Below are 22007 nucleotides of genomic sequence, written 5' to 3'. Positions count from 1 at the left end.
ATTCAGGAGTCTGAAATGTTCTAAAAAAAGAACCAGAGTATGTTTGGAAGTACTTTGGCATTCAGATTATATCATATATTACTGGATGGCTATGCAATGGTGTCTTGTAGTAAAGCTTTTTTTTAAAGCATGCCAGTCCATCCCTGCTTTAAAGGAACAGTAACACCAAAATATGAAAGCGTTTTAAAGTAATTGAAATATAATGTACTGTGGCCCTGCACTGGTAAAACTGGGGTGATTGCTTCAGGAACACTACTATAGTTTATATAAATAAGCTGCTGTGTAGCCATGGGGGCAGCCATTCAAGCTGGAAAAAAGGAGAAAAGGCACAGGTTACATAACAGATAAGACACCATTGTATTCTACAGGGTTTATCTGTTAGCTGCTATATAACCTGTGCCTTTTCTTCTTTTAAATGGCTGCCCCCATGGCTACACACCAGGGTTTATATAAACTCTAGTAATGTTTCTGAAGCAAACACAAAACTTTTACCAGTGCAGGGCAGCAGTACATTATAGTTTAATTTTTTTGAAATATATACATTTTTTGGTGTTACTGTTCCTTTAAGACCTTATCTGTAGTAGTTCTCTAAATACAGACTTAACAACTTGGCTACCAAAGGTGTTATTCTAAATTATGACCAAGATGGGAGCTTCTATGTCAACAAATTAACAGAAAGCTGCAGATTAAAAGGTAGAACATTAGTTTTAAGCAACAAAACAATACATCTTCGATTTTCACCTGTTCTGTTGCTCCTGTTTCCATTCTTCTCAAACCAACAGATGTTTAAATAATGGGCCTTGATATTTGACATCCATTTTGTTGAGGCAAACTCTGAGGCATAACAGTGTTTTTAATTTTCTTTTACATCCATCCAGTGAATCACCTTACCCACCCTCTGTTATTAGATTGCTGTGATAAGTGCTTATGTTTATCTGCTTCTTAGCACACTGCCATTCATGTCATGGTTGCTGTTTGCTTGCTGTCTAAATTTCTACACCTCCCTGAAACACAGATTAAATCACAATTGTGTAGAACTGCATGCTGGAAAAAAAAATTTGAGTACCATTAATAAAGCTAACCTGACAACAGAGTTGTAGTTCACCAAAACCTAAAGGTCGGAGGTGGGATGTATGCACTGTTGGGTTCCCACTTTTATGGGTTTATTTATCAATTTCTGAGTTTGTGAATTGGAGTTTTTTTTTCTAATTCGAATAAACTCGTAAATTCAAGTGTTTGCTTATTTATTAACATGAAAAACTCTACTACTATCAAGGCAGTAGGTAGGAATTTGTAGGTTTACAAACTCAGAGAAAAAGCTTAAACTCAAATCGAAAATATGTCTTGACTTTGCCTAGGACAACTCTCATTGGCTTCTACATAAACTCGCAAGCTTTTAGATGCCGAAGTTTTACATTTGAGTTTTTTTTTGCACTTAACCATAATTTGAATTTTGCGAGTTTTAGCGCTAAAAAACCTAAGCACTCTAACCACCCCTAGTGTCTAAATAACATTTAATTCAACTCTCTATATGAAAGTATAATTTATACGGCAAACAAAAGGGAACCAATAGTCAACGTTATCTTAAATCTAGTGCATTCTCATGGAAGATAGTAAATATTTCTCCTCATTAAACAGGACATAACTCTGTAATACTCCTGTTTTCATTGTCAGATGCTCTGTGTATTCCTGACTGGCATGGCTTTCTGTACAGCAATGATGTGGGACAGGAAAAGCAAGGCAGCTCCTTTCAATCAGTTGTTGGTCCACCAGGAAAGCAGGCCCAACCCTGGCTCACTTATAGACCCCTACAGGAAAATAAAACAATCATTCTAAGGGTTATAATAAATTTTTGTACCCCTTCATTCCTAAAGGCCCCCAGTCATAATCTCATTAGCTGATGCTTCACAGCTGCCTCTCTATGCCAAGCTTTTTGTAATGTTAAATGATTCTACTGGCTGAGTGTAGCAATAACCACATACTGCAGAGGCAATCACCCTAGTGTGGCTAACTGGATGGCATTTTGTCTTGGGTCCTTTACCAGAGTTCTGGAAGTTTTGGGTTCTGCGCAGTTTTAAGCACTGCACTCTTCCGGACAGAATTCTCTGATATTGTTTCTGGGATCGGTTGGAGCCATTCTCCTTACTTAGGCGTCACAGTCCTGAGTGCTACCACAGGGACTACATTCAAGTTGTGTGTCAACCCTTAATCTATCATTTTTATCAGTACAAGTTTGGACATGCCTTATGTAGATTATATAAAGTTGTCATGTACCCTTTCCTAGCTAACTAGGGAACAACTTTATGGTAGCCAGCTGCTGAAGCACCACCAGTGCAAAAGGAGAATGTCCTCTCAGTAGCGATGCAGGACAAAATTAATAGAAATCCCAACTAAAACAGATAGGAACCAACTGAATTTCTTACCACCAATGTGTAGGGTGCCTCTTTGCGAGGAGTCTCCTCTGCAACCGCCGTTGACGAGGAGGCTTCTGCTGAGCTGGGTCCGGTTGGAGATGTGTCTATAAAGGTCTCATCCACCATTCGGAATCTGATATCCTCACCCACATCCATGTACAGGTCATGAGCACCCTCCTCTGTCTCATATTCCCATACCCATACCTGTTCGGCCTCATCACTGAGAGCAAAAATTGTCAAGGAAATGTTGATAGGAAATATACACACTTACTAAACAGACTAAAGGAATCTCACAGCTACTACTTCTGCTACATGAGGGGCCATAACAGTTGTCCCTGTTACCACAAAAGATACAATTTTGCTGGTTGCTGCAAGGACTCCGGAGGTATAACAATATCATCAAAGAAGCCTAGGGAAACTGTGGGAGGAATTAAGAATCATGTATTATCTGCAAGATTAAGGAGCTGAACAAGACATGTCTAGCAGAATCAAACAATCCCATTACTTCCTACCAACAATAGATCTAACATTTTAGGGTAATAGCACATGGGGAGATTTGTTGACCATGTTTAAATCTTGGCTACTGCAGAAGTTTAAACTGCGGGACACAAATCTCCCTGTCTGCTATTAAACTTAAAGGAAAAGACCACCTTTACATTAATATTAAGTATGATATCATAATATGTTTTGGGCAGGGCCCTCTTTTGCTTCTGTAGCAGTCATTGGCTGTATTTTTGTATTTATTGTACAGCGCTGTGCAATATGTTGGCGCTTTATAAATACATCACAGTGAAATACTGAGACAATTACAGAAGTACAGTACACTAATGCCGATCTAAGCAAATAGGGTATGAGATCTGAGGATTCCAAACAATTTTACATACTCACCATGCACACCTTCTGGGCTACAACCTTTAATCTTCCCCATGAGGATCTCATCAAGGAAAGGACGAAATACCACATACCGGAACTGCACTAAAAGTGACACGCCGATTAAAGGATAGTGGCACAAAAATTATTTAAAGCACTATGCCAAAGCTTGTGCTCTTAAGGTACCATAAACATGTAAACATATGGCTAAAAAACTTCAGAACTAGTGAAGGTTTGAACTAAAATGTATGTGATTCTGCTACAGAAAGTCATATTGTTCTCACTGAGCGAGGAATAGGACTGAAGTAAGACACAAGGTGAAAAAATATTGTAAGGAAAGATTTGCTAGGTTGGTAACACAGGAAATAGTTGTAAAGTCAAAGGTGTTGGGAGTTAGAAAGGTTAAATAAAAAGAGCAGAAGCAAAAAACAGGAAATAGGGTAAACTGTCACTCTGGTGCCAAAGTGGTTAAATATTAAAGGAAAAGTTAAATCACTGGGGGATGCCAAATGTTATGCACCATTTATCTTTTGGCCAGGGCAAGATTAACCATTTGCCTAAACTGTAATGTTTATAGTTAAGTCTTTTTTTAAGCAACTTTTGCCTTAAAAAAAAAATACCACTCTGCTGCAACTCCCAGCATCCTAGAGGCTGCCAATAGTTATTATTGAAACGCTGGGAGTTCTAGGTCAGGTCTATCTAAAGGGCTACAGGATAGACTTTCAGAGAGTGTTACCTTTTGTATGTGATGCACCATCTCCAGGAAATATATAGGAGTCATCCATTTTTGTAATGTCAAAAAGGCAGATACAGAGACCCACGTTATATACAACCTAAGCACAAAGAAGCAGAATGTGATTTGATTTTATGGAATGGAAGAAAGAGGGCGTTAATGGGATTTAAATGGAGGTGGCAATAAGTTTGTTCCACGTTTGCTGTGTTGGTTAATTTACACTGTGTTTGCACATATAATCCCTCCTTCCTATTATGTTAAATGTTAAAGAGTTCTACCCAAAATAACACATACACAATGTACATAATGCATCATCAAGAAAAATATTACAACCCAATCCAATACTACACAGTACTGATCAGCTTTGAATATCAAATCTTCTAATTCTTTCCCATAGTAAGAGAGAGAGAACCAATATTAGGCTGACCATACGGCGCAATACTAGTCAAGTAAATCTACCATTCACATTAGAGCTGGATACTTTCCTATTTCTGCCTACATTAAATCTGGGCATGCACAAATGGAAACTTGGTGCCAAAGGCAACTTGTGTAGTAGCAGGTCTAAATACTTAATATTCAGAAATTCTAGCTAGAAGTATATTGTATTGAGACTATATTGATAGACGTGCACAATGGAACATGAAAAGGCATTACTTGTTTACTATGTGAATGTTAAAGATACAAACATAAATGTGTGCATATACATACTATAAAATGTAGATTATATAGGCAAATTACATTGCTTTTAAGCTGTACCAAAGTATATGTATATACATGACATGAATAAGTCTTGGAAGTGCCATGCAAAACAGGCTCTATCATTTTTTTAAAATTCATATTTACCCAAGAATCATGCATTTGAAACCAAATGCAGACAGAGGAGGGACAAACTAACATCACTTGCATTTTGCTAATTTATAATCAAGTATTGCGTTTAATAAACTGAGCATATGCTGGTCATATGTGTTTTTTTATGGGGCCCATGTGCAATCTGCACGGCATGCCCTCTACATCACCTCGAGCCTATAACGCTGTTACACGTGCCACCTTTGTTCACTAACAATACCGGTTTAAGGGTCGAGGCAGGCATGAACGGCAGTTGAAGGCAGGGCAATAAGTTAACAGGAAGGGTAAATAGGCAGGCTGGGCAAGAAAATGGCCATGGCAGAGGTGGGCCTCTGCTTATAAGGTTTGATCAGCAGTGGAAAGGGTCGGGGAAGGGAGGGATTTATCGGTAGGATTGCCACCTTTACAGCTTTCCCTGCAAGTACATTTAAAGTAAATCTGTAATATTGGCATTGGCCTTAGCTGATGAATTGCCCGTTAGGATGGTCAAATACCAGCTGGGTGGTGACCCTAAACTCTATTCAAGTGAAACCTGGAGCCTCTGTATTCCTTAATGGACTCATTGTGCCCTGAACTCAGTAATATTCCTACCTTGTTTGCCAGTTTCTTATTGAGCTCCTCTGCTATAGAGTCATTCAACTTCCTCTCGAATTGCCAAGGATTAGTCCGGACTGTATCCACCATCTCTACTAGAACAAACATTTTTGCCAACAGCAGTCTAGGAAACAAATATAGAAACCCATTATCTTTCCAATGATCCATTATCAAATATTAATCTCATAGTAAAACACATCCTACTGGCATTTTATAGAGGAGCAGTATTATGATCTGGAGTAACAGATGGCAGTCATACTTTCATCTAGTCAAAAAACATCAGTGCACATGAACACTGTAACCTAACAAGTAAGTCAGACTGATCAAAATGTGTTTACCTGCAGACTCATACAGCTTAATACTGTTTTCAGCCTACCAGCTTGTTTATCCAAAAACATGAATCCTTCAGGGAAACTATTATTTTAGTACATGTCCGCTGTTCTGTTGATAGGCTGCTGGGGAGGGGGATTTTACAGCTAACTACAACTTGCAGTAAAAAGAGACTAAAGCTTGCCACATGTCAAATTTAAAAATCCAATAGAAAAAAAATCTGTTTGCTCTTTTGAAAAATAGATTTTGGTACAGGATTTTATTCGAGGAGCATGAATACCCAATGAATTAAAAAAAAAAAAAATCACATTTCCCAGTTAATACCATACACAATAAATCAGTCAGAAAAGAGCCCATCATCTCTTCTCCTGCTAATTAAATCTCTTATTTGGCCAATCATCCTGCCACACATGAGAACAGCTTTTTTTGTCAGATCAATCACTACATGCTATTTGCTGAACAAACAGACCCGGGGACAACTGATCTGCAATTCTTCTAATGCTCAATGCTCACTATACAATGTGCTTATAAAGAGAAGCTTTGAAAGCTAATAATATATATACCTACTTAGTTTATTTCCGGGAACAGGACTGTATTTGTTTACAATTATATTGCATATCTGGGGTTGCCACCTGTCCGGTTTTGACCCAAACAGTCCTCCCTCCTGCCCGGTTTCCCAGATTAAGAAAATCGGACAGGATGCATTGACATTGACGCAGCAATTGGCCAACTGCCGCGTCATAGCCCCACCTCTTTCCCCGTCCCACAATGCCACAGCCCTGCCTCTTCCCTGCCCCCTTGACGTCACCCCTGCCCGGTGAAGAAAGCTGGCAGATGGTGCCTAATGACATCATCAGTTATATTCTCTGTTCAGTAAAGTTATTTTTGTCACATGATTCACTGAAACTTGTGTATTATACAGAATGATGTATCCTATTGTAAAATATGAGGATATTAGAAATCACCATGAAAATCCATGACCAGTACAAAAGCCCTTGGTTTGCAGGCTCGTAGTCATGAATCTCCTCATGTTTAATATCATTATATATTATAATATAAGGGTAATATTTACAACTAGGTTTGCCACCTGCAGCCAGAATTGCAAATTTACATTTTATTTGCTGATAAATTTGTGTTATTCGGCCTCCCTGCTCCTCATCCATCACCTCTTTAAACTTGCCTCCAGATAACATTTTTGGTCGATGCCGGCCACTGTGTCACAGCTCTGCCCTGTCATAACCCCACCCATGATATAATTGACCCAAACCCCTGAGCTGCAGCCCCCACTGCTGTCATCAGCCAGTATGTATCCGGCAAATGGTTTAGTAGCCAACAATCTTGGACTAAAAACCACCCCCACCATGATCTCTCCAATACTTACTTCTCTCTTCTCTGTCTGCCTTTCTTTCCCTTTCCTCTTCTTTGTATGCCTAAAAAAATCAATAAAAATCTCAAGTTAAAAAAAAAAAAAAAAGAAACCTGCAAATGTGTAAACCCTATTTGCAATATATGTGCATTATTCCATATATATGCATTATTCCCTATATATATGTGTTACACAGTGGTTTACAAGGAATAACACAAATAGATATATCTGTAATAAATTAGACAGTGAAAAAATGAGTTCAGTTCTAGGAGAATCTATAAACAATCAATGACGTTCCTGGGCTATATCTGCAATTAATATTGTTTTTATGTTATTGCATTATGAAACTGATTAGTAACTGAACTGGTTCTTACGTTTATTTTTATTTTTTTTTACACTTGTTTCCTCTAATAATATCAAGTGCATTCTCCACATATAATTCCTTACTTACAAAGGGATAATCCACTTTTAAATTAACTTAGTATGATGTAGACAGCGATATTAGGAAAATGTACAATTGTCTTCATTTTTATAGTTTCTGAATTATTTAGGATTTATGTAGTTCTTCTATATGAAAGTTCAGCAGCTATCTGGTTGCTAGAGTCTAATTTACCCTAGCAACCAGGCAGTGATTTGCATGAGAGACTGGAACATATGAAGGAAATGGCCTCAATGAAAACTGAAGTATTAAAAATGAACAATAACCATTTTGCCTCATAATGCAATCTTGGTTGATTGGGTCAGTGATGCCCGATTCAAAATTTGTAAAGAGGCAGAAGAAGAAAGCAAATAATTGAAAAACTATAAGAGATAAAATGATGGCGACCAACTGAAAAGTTTAGAAGAACAGGACAGTCTATAACATGCCAAAAGTTAACTAGCCTTCAAAGTCAGTTGTAAAGCTTGCTAAGGAAATGCCCACCGCAGCCTAGCAAGGCATATATGTCAGCTTGGGGATCCCTGCCATGCTGCCCAATCACATTCAGCTACAAGCTGACAGGGACACCCTCTCTCCCCTGAGACTGATCCCAGACACACATCCAGCTGTGAGCGCAGGGAAGTTGCCTAATGCATACCGCCCCACAGTCCCGCTCTCACACACAGCCTGCAGTCGCTGGTGAAATGTCCCGCAACACCCTTTATAAGCCCAACATCACGGCTTGTCCGGCATGCACAGCACTACCATAAGCCTCATCTCGCGAGACGTGCGACTACGGGAAAAGAAGCGCAATGACGCGCACGTAGGCGCTTTGGGGAAGTGACGAAAAGGTTGAAGCATTTTAGCGTCACGCAAGCGTAAGCTGAGAGTTCTGCGAAAGGCTGTGCCGGGCGCGGCTGGCTGCTGTGCTGTACACACATTTCTTTTTCTCGGCTCGCAGACTGCTTTTACTCTTTTAAACAGAAGACTTAGTTTGTTTGCTAGCCATACTATTTGCCACCATAGCTTTCCTATACTGGACCAAAAGAAACAAGCAAATTGTCTTTGTAAGCAATAGTGATTTCAGTATTCAGAGGTAATGTTATTTCAGAGCCCCTAGTTGTCTCCAGAGTTGCTTATTTCAAAACGTAATGAAAATGAATACATAGTTTTCCTAGTTTTTTTGTTAAAAAGAAAGATTTTTTCACGATTTGGGGACAAAAACAATGGTTCATTTAGAAGAAGACAATGTGTTGAATAGTCCAAAAGTAATCTTGAGTTTTTAGGCATTTTTTATTGCAGGGGCTCCAATGTCTTAGTGAAAGTGTCAGGTTTTTACAATTTAAAGATTAAGGGCTAATTTACGAGAAGACTAAGTAAAATAAACCAGAAGTAATCTTTAACTCTCACTTTACTCGTCAATTATAAGATTAATCACAGTGGCTGCCTTTATGGATAACACCAATTTGTGTCAGCCTAATACACGGGCCAACTATAGCTGCCGATATCGGTCCCTTGGACCGACTCGGCAGCTAATCGGCCCGTGTATGGGCAGAACAGAGCAGCCTGGCTGACCGATATATGGCCTGAAATTGGCCAGATCTCAATTGGCCAAGTTAGAAAATCCAGTCAGATTGGGGACCGCATCGGCTCGTTGATGCGGTCCCCAAACCAACTGCCCCATAACCACAAATGTAATCAGATTATTTTTTTTTAAGTTTCTTGCTACCCGATATCGCCCACCCCGTAGTGTATGGGCACCTTTACTGTTCTAAAGATGGCCAGATCTTCTCCCGATATACCCACCATATGGGTGGGCAATATCGGGCTAATTCTGTCATTTGGCCCTGGGGCCAAATGATCAAATTAGAATGACGGGTATAGGTGTTCATCGGTTCAGGGACCACATCAACGAGCCAATGTCCCCGATCCAACTAAAAATCTATTGAGATTTGGCCAATGTCAGGCTAGATGTCGGTGGTGCAGGCCTGTTAGACTGATTTGGCAGCTTATCGGCCTGTATATGAGCACTAAGGGACCTATATCAGAAGCTAGAATCGGCCCGTGTATGGCCACCTTAAGTTGATTTATCAATAGCCCTTACAATTCAAACTGCTTTTAAATCTGTTACCTCCTGGCCCTTGGCATCAGCATATTTTTATATAATATGCTAACAATCTGCGTTGTAATCAGATATGTAAAGTAGTCTAAACAAGATGGCCATCAATTAGGGTTACCTCCTTATCTCCTAAACCTGCCACATATAAAATTGAAATTTTGCACTGCTGATTAGTAATCTGTAATTTATTTAGCTTTCTTTTTCCGTTGTATAAACAGCTGTGCAGGATGTATTGAAACAGTACTACACTAAAGTATGTAAATTTCATTCAGCGATGAGGTAGCAAACCTAGGATCAATTAGTTTGTAAAGGTGGCCATACACGAGGCGATTTCGCTCGTTGTGCGATGAACGATTATATCAACAAACGATCGTATGGCGATCGAGTTCCCATACGATATGCCATCCACGAGCAACGATAATTCGGGAAAGATTTCGTCGCATCATTATCGTAAAATACGTACGATCGTACATCTACGTACGATCGAATGTCGTTGACTTCCGCTGCTGGCAATCGTGACATGCGCAGAGAACAATCGTTGAAAGACAAATGTCTGACACTCACACCAACTGGCAGATTTTATCGTTAAACGACCAAAATTTTTAAACCTGGCCGATCGATTTTGGGGACGATAATGTCGCTTATTTAGTGGGACGACGATCGTTCGTACACCACCAACTATACGATAACTTAACGATAGCATCGGATCGTTCGGGAATCGGTCGTTTGTAAGTAAAAAATCGGTCCATGTATGGCCACCTTTAGAATGTTTTGAACATGGTGTACTAGGAGACATTTCTTAAAATGCATTAGAGGAGAATGAAAGGCATTTTGACATTTTAGTGCCAATAGATTAGTCACATTAGTGCAAGCTAGAACGCTAGTTTTATTCTGTAGAAAGCTTTCCCATACCTGAGTAAAAGTCATAGAAGGTCCATTTTAGTTCAGTCTGACTTCACTTACCTGCCTGCATGCTGCTCCTGGAACAGCTCTAAGCATGGGATGGGAGGGACAGAGAGTTGAGATTGGAGGAGGAGAAGGAAAGGGGAGAGAGGAGCAAACTGAGCAGACTTGTGCTGTGCCCTGAAGGATTTTCCCGAGAGCAGGAAGTCTGACACAGAAGATCATGCATACAAAATAAAAGGAAATAAATGTGGTGTTTCTTTTCACTGAGGACTCGGAGAAGCAGTTCTGTAAGAGTTTATGGCTGTATTTACATAGAGCTGCTAAGATGTCCACCCTGTAGTGTTGAACAAAGGTGTTAGGATTACTCCAAGTTGCTGCTCTGCAGAGATCTGATCCATAGATACTCCTGCCATTTCAACCCATGAAGTAGACACAACTTTCTAGTAGAGTGAGCTGTGATCCTGAATGGAGGTTTCAAACTGTCCTTGATATAGGCCATCTGAATGGTCTCCCTAATCCATCTAGACAAGGATGACTTAGAGGCTTTGAGCCCTCTATTCTTCCCTGCAAACTGATGAACAGATTTTCATCCCTCCTGAAGGTCTTGGTACGATCCAGGTACATTTTCAGGATTTTCCCTACATCCAACAGAGGAAGCTGACTGTCCTTCTCTTGTATCCTATGGTTAATATAAGGAAGAATAATCTCTTGATTGAAGTTACCTGAAGTACCCACCTTGGGTCTGAAAAAGGGGAGAGGTCTTAGAACTACCCGATCCTGAAGGAAAATCAAATAGGGCTCCTTGGACGACAAAGCTTGTAATTCTCTTATACACTTGGCTGATGTAATGGCTACCAAAAAGAGTACCTTGAAAGATAAGCACTTAATGGAACAATCCTCCAAAGGTTCATAAGGAGATTCACACAGCTTCTTCAGCATCAGAGAAAGATCCCACGAAGGGAAGGGTTGATACACCCTTGGTCTTATCTTAGATATAGCTTTTATAAACCTTCTAATAGGTGAAAAAGATGATAGAGGTTTATCTAAAAGGGCAGAGTGCGCAGAGATCTGTACCTTTTTCGTACTGACAGCTAACCCCTTGTTGAATCCTTCTTGCAGAAACTTTAGCAGATTTGGTACTGAAGGTTGGCTGTTCAAAAGCTTCTTCCTTGAACACCAAGATCTAAAAATCTTCTAGACTCTGAAGTAGACCTTGTTAGTAGAATCCCTTTTTAGACTGTAAAAGGATGTCAACAACTTCCGGAGGAATACTCTGCGACTCTAATATGGCCCTGTCAGATTCAAGGCAGTTAACCAGAGCCTGGCAAGATCCTGGCAAACAACTGACCCCTGCGATAACAACTTCGGGGTTTGAGGTAGGATCCAGAATTCCTTCCTGGCCATCCTCATTAGAAGGGAAAACCAAACTCTCCTCGGCCAGAAGGGAGTTATTAAGATGGCCTTCACCTGCTCCTGTCTGATCTTCTGAATGACTCTGGGAATCATGGAGAAGGGTGGAAAAACATACACTTGGGGAAATCCCACCTGAAGGACATGGCATCTAGAAAATCAGGATAATCCTGTCTGTTGAGGGAGCAGAATGTCTTCAACTTCCGGTTCTTTCTGGTTGCCATTAAAGGTGGCCATACACGCACCGATAATATCGTACGAAACCTCGTTTCGTACGATATTCGGTGCGTGTATGGTATGTCAGCGAGACGACCGATATCGCAGGAAGCTGCTGATATCGGCCGACTCGCCGATCGGACCAGTTGGAAAATTTTGATCGGGCGCCATAGAAGGCACCTGACGAAAAAAATCTCCCTTCAGGGCTGAATCGGCAGAAGGAGGTAGAAATCCTATTGTTTCTACCTCCTTACCTGACGATTCAGCCCTGAATGGTGTGTGGCGGATCTGACGATGTTTTGTGCGACCGATGGTCGCACGAAACATCGTCAGATCGCCACGTGTATGGCCAGCTTAAGTCTATGACTGGAAGACCCCACTGTTCTGTAATCTTCCGGAATACCTGTTGATTCAGAGACCTCTTCCCTGCTCTGAAGAAATTCCTGCTGAAGTGGTCTGCCAGAATGTTGTTCTTCCCTTTTATGTGAACCGCCATGATGCTGGGTACATGATTTTCTGCCCAACTCAAGATTTTCCATATCTCCCTTCACAGTAAGGGGGCTCTGGTTCCCCCCTGCTTGTTGATATATGCCACAGTGGTAGAGTTGTCCGACATTATCTTCAGGTGTCTGCCCCTCAACAAGTGTTGCATGGTCGTGATGGCCTTGAAAACTGCCCTCATCTCTCTGAAGTTGGAGGACATAGAACTCTCCATTGGGCTCCAGACACCCTGGGCTGTTGTCTGGTTCAGATGTGCCCCCAAACCTGTCTGAGAGGTATCCGTTGTTAGCACCAACCATTCCACCTGTTTGAAGGACAATCCCCGAGTAAGATTGTGACTGTAACTGTTGTCTCGTCTCTTTGCTGAGAAAGACTCTTGTTTCTAACGAAGGTAGTTGACGGTCCCATCTGAGAAGAACCTCCTCCTGAAGCGGCCTCATGTGGAATTTCGCCCAAGGTACAGCATCTATCGTTGAGGTCATCACTCCTAATACTCTCATCAGATCCCTGAGAGAGGAGTGTGGTTGAGTAGCAATCTCCTGGACTAACTTCTTGAGTCTGGATATCTTCTCTTGTGGCAGGTAAACTTTCATCCCTGCTGAATCAATCTCCAGCCCCAAGAAATGGATCGTTCTGGATGGAACTAATGACGACTTCTCCCAATTTATTATCCAACGAGATGTTGAAAAAAGAGGATAACTCTGTTTATTTTCTTCTGAAGAAGGGAGGCTGAGATCGCAGTTATAAGCCAATTGTCCAGATAAGGGATTATTGTAATCCCCTCTTCCCTGAAGACCACTACTATAGATACCACGATCTTGGTAAAGACCTGAGGAGCTGTGGTATAACAAAAGGAAGAACCCTGAATTGGTAATGCAAAAGATTCCCTCTGATGTATAGAGCTACACGAAGAAACCTCTTATGATCTCTGAAGAGCGGCACATGCAGATAGGCATCTTTGAGATCCAAAGAAGCCATGTAATCTCCTGGATCTAAGACCCTTATAACAGACCTGATGTTTTCCATACGGAATCTTTCCTTGCAAATGAACTGGTTTGCGAATCTTAGATCTATGATCGTTCTGAAACTTCCATTCGGCTTTGGGACCAATAATATATATATATGCTTGAGCGATAAAATCTGTAATGGCCAGTTCTAGAGCTCTTTGTTTTGCTGGAGACATCATAGGGTTGATACACTAAAGTGCGTTAAAACGAGCGATATTTATAGCATGCTTTAAAAATTTTATCGCGTCTAATTTTTTGCGTCAATGCACAATTCACTAAAAGGATAATTGCGTTAATTTAGACGCAATGCTGTTTGTGACTATTTTCATGCAGTATTTGATGCAACGCACGCTAATTAACGCAGCTCGCTACTTGTCATGCGCCCTTATTAACGCACGTGCGCTATTTTCGCGCGCACGCCATATTAGCCATACACAGCATTACGTTCTTAAAACTACTTTTTTTTTAAATGACCATTTTCTTGCAAACTGGAGGCTGCATCACTCTAGGGCCAACACATACTTGAATAAATCACACTGCAAAGTCCATATTGTGTTGCCAAAAGCTCATGAACTGTACTTTTCTATAATTACCGCCTGCTTCAAGTAGGTGTTAATTTTCGCATAGAGTAATGCGATATTTAGCATGTCTAAGGGGCACATTTACTAATCCACGAACGTCCGAAAAGCGTCCAAATGTGTTTTTTTCGTAATGATCGGTATTTTGCGATTTTTTCGTAAATTGTCGCAACTTTTTCATAGCCATTACGACTTTTTCACAAATTGTCACGACTTTTTCGTAGCGTTATGACTTGCGCGAATTGTCGCAACTTTTTCGTAGCCGTTGCGCTAAGTACGAAAGTTTTGGATTCATTCAAGCTTCAGTATCGTGACTTTCCTTGGGTCAGGTTGGAGCTGCAGAGTGCCATTGAGTCCTATGGGAGGCTTCCAAAATCATGCAAAGTCTGAAAGGTTTGCCCACTGTTTACGAGGGCTCAATACGAAAAAATCGCAACAATATACGAGCAAATCGTAACGGCTACGAGAAAGTCGCGACAATTCGCGCAAGTCGTAATGGCTACGAAAAAGTCGTAACGGCGACGAAAAATTCACAAAATGTTTGTTTCCAATCCGAATTTTTCGGATTCGTGGATTAGTATATCAGCCCCTAAGTGTTTGTGAATCATGCGTTAGTATTATTTCTGCGCGCTAATTAACGCAATGCGGTAAAATTAACACATGCGGTTGCATGCTAGTAAACGCACGCGATATGCGACTTAACGCATGCGATAATACTTTAGCGAATCGCTTCTTTTTTTGCGTCAATTTGAACACAAAAAAGCATGCGATAACGCTTATCGCACTTTAGTGAATCAACCCTCATATCTTTTTAATACAAAAAAAATATTTCTGCATCTACACTCGATTTATTCTTAAAGGACAAGGAAAGGCTAAGTCACTTGAGGGTGCCAAAATATTAGGCACCCCCAAGTGACTTTAATCGCTTACCTTGTACCCCAGGCTGGTGCCCCTGTTAGGAGAAAAAAGCACCAGCCCGGGGTACCTGTAGCGCTGTGGTTCCTCCTTCCGGCTTCATTTCGATGCGACTATCCGATAGGCGCATGCGCAGTAGAGTGAAAAGCCGACTTCTCTGTTGAAGTTTGGATTTTAACTCTACTGCGCATGCGCAAGCGAGCAAACCAGGAAGAAGGAAGCGCCAGCCCAGGGTAAAAGGTAGGCGATTTTAGTCACTTTGCCTTTCCATGTCCTTTTAATCTATCTGTTCTGCACTTGTCTACACTGGTTCCATAAATTTCAGGTATTGACTAAGCTGGCTTTATTTCCTTTACTGGGTACTTAAGTGCAGCCATTATCTCCAGCTTCCCCCCCATTATATTTATAGAAGCCTATTATTTAGGCCTTTGAATTAAAAATATAAACAATAAATACTGGGAAGATTTTTTGCATTGAAGATATTCTGTGATTGTAGTAAAACATTCTGATTAAATGTACTTATTGAAATCTTTATTCTCTGATTAAGCACAAACAGATCACTGCAACATATGGAAAAAATTAGAGCAGCAATCTCCAAGCGTAGTAAAAAGTCATATTCATTTTAAGTTTACCTTGTCTTGACAGCTCCACCAATCATTTAAGATGGATAAAAGAACACCAGGAATGAGTCAAATTCAAAAATGTAAGGCATAACAAAGGCCACCTTTTTTGTGTTGAAATGATTGGCTGAACCAATGGATTTCTTCCTTTTTTAGTTCGGTATTCTATACTGCAAAGCCTGAAGACCATTATTATGCTGATTTATTTTCAGTTCAGGAATGGCAATTCTGGAAGATAAACTGGTTTCACAAAACACATGTAGACACCACGCAGGTTCCAAAAATTAGACAGAAGAATAAACTTCTGGATTAAATCTTCTTTGATGTCATACCTGAAATTATGTTTGGCTGCCCTATGGCAAGAGAATAATTTTGTGCCAACTGTTTAATGGATTCTATCAACGTATTTATGAAATTTAATACGTTATTGGGGGGGGGGGGGTGTAGCCATGAGGCAAGAAGAACCTTGCCTCACATGGCAATTAAAAGAGGTGAAAAAAAGCCTCCTTTGATTAGTTTAAGAGACAAATTTCCATCTTTTAAAGCTGAAATACGCTGCCTTCACTAGCAATGCGGCCCACCTTGACCCACTCTAACAGAAAATAAAAAGCTAAGTGCAGGGGTGGGGTGAGACTACATTGGGGCTGCTGCCTCGGGCAGCTCTAACCCCTAGATTGCCCCTGTAAGCGACAGAGCTCTTCTGGCTCATTAAAACAATGTCAGCCATTTGTGGAAGAGCTTTCATTCAAATGGTATTACATTTCAAAATCTCAGTGTTTTATGTGCAGCACAAATCAAGTTGCTAAATCTAGTGCAACTAATAACCAGCTTGCTTTATAACTGTTAGGTGCAATCTTAGATTTTTGAGAAACAAATAATAGTGTTTTATAATATGCAATGTAATTTCTTTAATAAAAATAAAAATGTATTATTAATCCAAAAAAACTAGCAGTTTGGTATTACTTGCATCATTGCTGGCAGTCCATCCATTCCACAGAACATCTACACCACCTGTGAATAAGCTGCAGATATAACTTTGATGTCTAAAGTGCAATAACTTATATACAAATCATCTCCCAGCGATAGCAAACACCTTGTTTTAATAATCAGGAAAGGGTTTTGCAAAATATATGTTTTCAGCCCATTCCACTGCATACTCAGAACACATTTTTAGCATAAACACCCACCTAAAATCAAAAGAAATGTGACATTCTAGTGCAATCTCCTTACATTACTTGTAGATGAATAGGTATTTGGTGGTGTTTGACCTGCTAAATCAGACCCTCACTTTTGATTTGAATAATGTAGATAGAAAAATGTATTTATTCTGCAGAAAGCTTTACCATACCTGAGTAAACAGCCCTAGAATCTCCCTTTGTTTGTTTAAGATAGCAGCTGCTATTTTAGCTTGGTCTCCGTAGCTTCCTGCTGCAGCTCTAGCCGCTGGTAGCTCAGATCACACATTCTGATGGGAGGGGGAGTGAATTCTTATGGGAGGTGGCGGGCAGGAGAAGGGAGAGAGCTGCGCAAACTCAGGCCCTAGGAATGAAGGCTTTTTCTGAGAGAGGAAGTCAGATACCATAAGAACATGTTCAGTGCAGCTTTTCTGTGAGTGCTTATGGCTGTATTTTTCTGATAAAGATGACTTCGTTTTTACCTTTCCTTCTCCTTAAGGCACTTTAGAAGCAGCACCTACTGCAATGTTTGAAGATTAAGGAAATGTGGTTGTCCTTTCTGTTCTAGATGAAAATGCTGGCACTTATGGAACTAAGTTAAGATTCATTAAAAAATACCTACCCATTGGTATTAAAAGAACACACTACTTGTGTGTTTCTGTGCATTGCAGAGGTGCAGACAGAGAGAGAGATATTTAGCAGAGTTCATTGGAAGTACCATATTTGTTTGTAGAGCTTTTCTACTGCTTATTTGCTCATGTACATTGGAGAAGAATTTTTAGAAAGGTCCCTTGAACAATATTACAATCTTTATAATAAAAACCATTTATAAAAACAGAATTCTTGAATTTTCAGGAATAACTGTAAATTACTTTCACAAATACTGCAGTTATGAAGCATAATTTAGGCATTTTTTTGTTTATTTTTGGCATATATATAAAAGTGAAATTATAATAACTATATTCGGAAAGGATTTTTTACAGTGAGAGCTGTGAAGTTGTGGAATTCCCTCCCCGAATCAGTCGTACTGGCTGATACATTATATAGCTTTAAGAAGGGGCTGGATGGATTCTTAGCAAGTGAGGGAATACAGGGTTATGGGAGATAGCTCTTAGTACAAGTTGATACAGGGACTGGTCCGATTGCCATCTTGGAGTCAGGAAGGAATTTTTTCCCCTCTGAGGCAAATTAGAGAGGCTTCAGATGGGGTTTTTTGCCTTCCTCTGGATCAACTTGTAGTTAGGCAGGTTAGGTATAGGCATTATGGTTGAACTAGATGGACGTATGTCTTTTTTCAACCCAACTTACTATGTTACTATGTTACTATGTAATAACTATAGTAGTGAATTGGCAATAATTAAGGACAACATTTCTAACCAGAGAGCAGAATAACATATTCATGAAAATCCTTTTAAGATACTAAAAAAAAAACCCTAAATTAAAAATCAGTGATTATATCCTAAGAAAAATAAAGGAATATTGTGCCTGCTATCTATCAACAAATCAAACCTAATTACAAATACATGATACAAATACATGCAGTGGGAGGTGCATTTAGTATCACATAACACTGTGATCAAAACTGCATTTTTAATTAGCAAATGTTTCCATGAGTAAAGGCTAGATATTAGATTGCAATTTGAGCTTTTAAATTACAGTACATAGAATGTTTCTTATCCTCTCATAGCAGGTCTAATCTAGGAACCGCCGAGAGGCAATATGCTTTTGCTGCTCCCTAGACCCATAGATCTTTCATGTAACCTATTTTATGACTTATTAGTAAGGGTAAGTACCGTTCTTAACTTGAATGTCTATGTATGAAATAGGGTTGGGTGATAGCTTAATGCTGAAGGTAAGCAACACATAGCTGCAAATGGAGGTTAAACCTCCTATATAGAATCAGCAAATACAGATACATCACTTGCTCCAACACAAAAAACGATTTACTAACAGTACACTGGATGTTGAATTAGCTTGGTTTGGGGTTGGAAACGCTTCCTAAGAAATGCAACAGCAGCTTACTGCCAAACCAAAACTACAGAATATAAGAAGTATTTACCTTTACTGACATTATTTGCATAATTTAGTAAATAACGGCTTCCAGGTTTTTATTGGATCCTAAAATTGATTATGTTTGAAAACGTGTTTCTTTAACTCTGACACTCCACTTTATAACAGGGAATTCTATGCTGTTGTAGTCTGTCAGATGACTTAAAATCACGTGCTTCCTTGCTTCTAAATTACCATATGTGTTGCCTGGCTAAGCGGTTCTCATTATATGTGTTGCTATGTCCTATCACAACAGTTTGTGTGTTAAGAGGTTTTCATATTTTCCATTAAATATTGTTCCAAGAGAAGTAGATGGGCCTCTTATGAAGTGAGTCACTGCATCTAACTCTATTTTCAGACTTGTTTTACTCTAAAGGAATACATTTGGCATTAAGAGTTGGCTGAAGCAAATCAGACAAAAGCCAGTGGATTTTGAAAGCTTTTCAAGTGACATATGCCAGGTTGCAATGATCCCACATTATAAGCTGTGAACATTGCCTTGGGGATAATTTTCTCTAGATAGCTGATTGCCTTTACAGAGTATATAGTTCTCTTAACCATCAACGTTCCTCTGGTTCATTGCGTCTCTCTCACATTTCTATTTAATTCTCACAGAGGAGCATTACATATAGCCAGTTGGCTAACAGTTCTTCTTATGTATAGATAACCAGAACCAATAAACCCAACAACAGTGGTTTCATTGTTCTCAACTTCAAAGATAAAGCTAGCCCTCACATCTACCCTGGCTTCGCATATTTTAAAAAGTACTTCTGAAACTGCACTTTTATTTAGAGTCATTATTTTTTAATTTACTTCCACAGATAAGTAGGAACAAGAACAAATTATTATTAGGAGAAGGAAAGTCATTTTGGCATTTTACTGCCACATTAATGCCACCTAGAATGCTTTATTTATTCTGCAGAAAGCTTTACCATACCTGAGTAAACAGCCCTAGAAACTCCCTTCGTTTGTTTAAGATAGCAGCTGCCATTTTAGCTTGGTCTCTGTAGCTTCCTGTTGCAGCTCTAGCCATTGGAAGCTCAGATCACACATTCTGATGGAAGGGGGAGTGAATTCTTAAGGGAGGGGGGAGCAGGAGAAGGGAGAGAGCTGCACAGACTCTGGCCCTGGGAATGAAGGATTTTTCTAAAAGAAGAAGTCAGATACCCTAAGAACATTTGTGTTTACCTTTCCTTCTCCTATGTATGTACAGTGGAGGAAATAATTATTTGACCCCTCACTGATTTTGTAAGTTTGTCCAATGACAAAGAAATGAAAAGTCTCAGAACAGTATCATTTCAATGGTAGGTTTATTTTAACAGTGGCAGATAGCACATCAAAAGGAAAATCGAAAAAATAACTTTAAATAAAAGATAGCAACTGATTTGCATTTCATTGAGTGAAATAAGTTTTTGAACCCCTACCAACCATTAAGAGTTCTGGCTCCCACAGAGTGGTTAGACACTTCTACTCAATTAGTCAACCTCATTAAGGACACCTGTCTTAACTAGTCACCTGTATAAAAGCAACCTGTCCACAGAATCAATCAATCAAGCAGACTCCAAACTCTCCAACATGGGAAAGACCAAAGAGCTGTCCAAGGATGTCAGAGACAAAATTGTAGACCTGCACAAGGCTGGAATGGGCTACAAAACCATTAGCAAGAAGCTGGGAGAGAAGGTGACAACTGTTGGTGCGATTGTTCGAAAATGGAAGGAGCACAAAATGACCATCAATCGACCTCGCTCTGGGGCTCCACGCAAGATCTCACCTCGTGGGGTGTCAATGATTCTGAGAAAGGTGAAAAAGCATCCTAGAACTACACGGGAGGAGTTAGTTAATGACCTCAAATTAGCAGGGACCACAGTCACCAAGAAAACCATTGGAAACACATTACACCGCAATGGATTAAAATCCTGCAGGGCTCGCAAGGTCCCCCTGCTCAAGAAGGCACATGTGCAGGCCCGTCTGAAGTTTGCCAATGAACACCTGAATGATTCTGTGAGTGACTGGGAGAAGGTGCTGTGGTCTGATGAGACCAAAATAGTGCTCTTTGGCATTAACTCAACTCGCTGTGTTTGGAGGAAGAAAAATGCTGCCTATGACCCCCAAAACACCGTCCCCACCGTCAAGCATGGGGGTGAAAACATTTTGCTTTGGGGGTGTTTTTCTGCTAAGGGCACAGGACAACTTATTCGCATTAACGGGAAAATGGACGGAGCCATGTATCGTGAAATCCTGAACGACAACCTCCTTCCCTCTGCCAGGAAACTGAAAATGGGTCGTGGATGGGTGTTCCAGCACGACAATGACCCAAAACATACAGCAAAGGCAACAAAGGAGTGGCTCAAGAAGAAGCACATTAAGGTCATGGAGTGGCCTAGTCAGTCTCCGGACCTTAATCCAATAGAAAACCTATGGAGGGAGCTCAAGCTCAGAGTTGCACAGAGACAGCCTCGAAACCTTAGGGATTTAGAGATGATCTGCAAAGAGGAGTGGACCAACATTCCTCCTAAAATGTGAGCAAACTTGGTCATCAATTACAAGAAACGTTTGACCTCTGTGCTTGCAAACAAGGGTTTTTCCACTAAGTATTAAGTCATTTTTTGTTAGAGGGTTCAAAAACTTATTTCACTCAATGAAATGCAAATCAGTTGCTATCTTTTATTTAAAGTTATTTTTTCGATTTTCCTTTTGATGTGCTATCTGCCACTGTTAAAATAAACCTACCATTGAAATGATACTGTTCTGAGACTTTTCATTTCTTTGTCATTGGACAAACTTACAAAATAAGTGAGGGGTCAAATAATTATTTCCTCCACTGTATGTATGTATAACTTTATTTATAAAGCGCCACAAGGGTACGCAGCGCTGTACAGTCTTACAGAATACAAAATTACACACAGGGAGGAAAGTGATATAATAAATAAATACAATAAA

General features: G+C 40.0%; 1 protein-coding gene across 4 annotated transcripts; it reads right to left on the bottom strand.

Moving 5' to 3' along the window:
• Nucleotides 1-835: 835 nt before the first annotated feature.
• On the bottom strand, nucleotides 836-8397 carry polr3h (polymerase (RNA) III (DNA directed) polypeptide H (22.9kD)). 4 transcript variants are annotated; one of them, XM_012961320.3, is made up of 8 exons: nucleotides 8252-8397; nucleotides 7169-7217; nucleotides 5455-5581; nucleotides 4021-4117; nucleotides 3303-3389; nucleotides 2769-2832; nucleotides 2424-2634; nucleotides 836-1808 (listed from the first exon to the last, which is right to left on the bottom strand). In XM_012961320.3, exons 3-8 carry the CDS (start codon nucleotides 5563-5565, stop codon nucleotides 1755-1757), a joined length of 624 nt encoding a protein of 207 aa, XP_012816774.1. In that variant the 5' UTR covers nucleotides 5566-5581; nucleotides 7169-7217; nucleotides 8252-8397; the 3' UTR covers nucleotides 836-1754.
• Nucleotides 8398-22007: the final 13610 nt, after the last annotated feature.

This window comes from Xenopus tropicalis, chromosome 4, assembly GCF_000004195.4.
Source record: "Xenopus tropicalis strain Nigerian chromosome 4, UCB_Xtro_10.0, whole genome shotgun sequence".
NCBI classification, from domain to species: domain Eukaryota; kingdom Metazoa; phylum Chordata; class Amphibia; order Anura; family Pipidae; genus Xenopus; species Xenopus tropicalis.
This window is presented reverse-complemented; position numbering and strand designations above follow the sequence as displayed.

Bases quoted from the DNA above. Each gene is read 5' to 3' on its own strand.
- polr3h (XM_012961320.3), bottom strand. From the start codon at position 5,565: ATGTTTGTTCTAGTAGAGATGGTGGATACAGTCCGGACTAATCCTTGG. The intron at 4,118-5,454 runs GTAGGAATATTA...CTTTGTGCTTAG, and splicing joins ATAAGAAACTGGCAAACAAG to GTTGTATATAACGTGGGTCT. The intron at 1,809-2,423 runs GTAAGAAATTCA...ATTTTCCTGTAG, and splicing joins AGGCACCCTACACATTGGTG to GGGTCTATAAGTGAGCCAGG.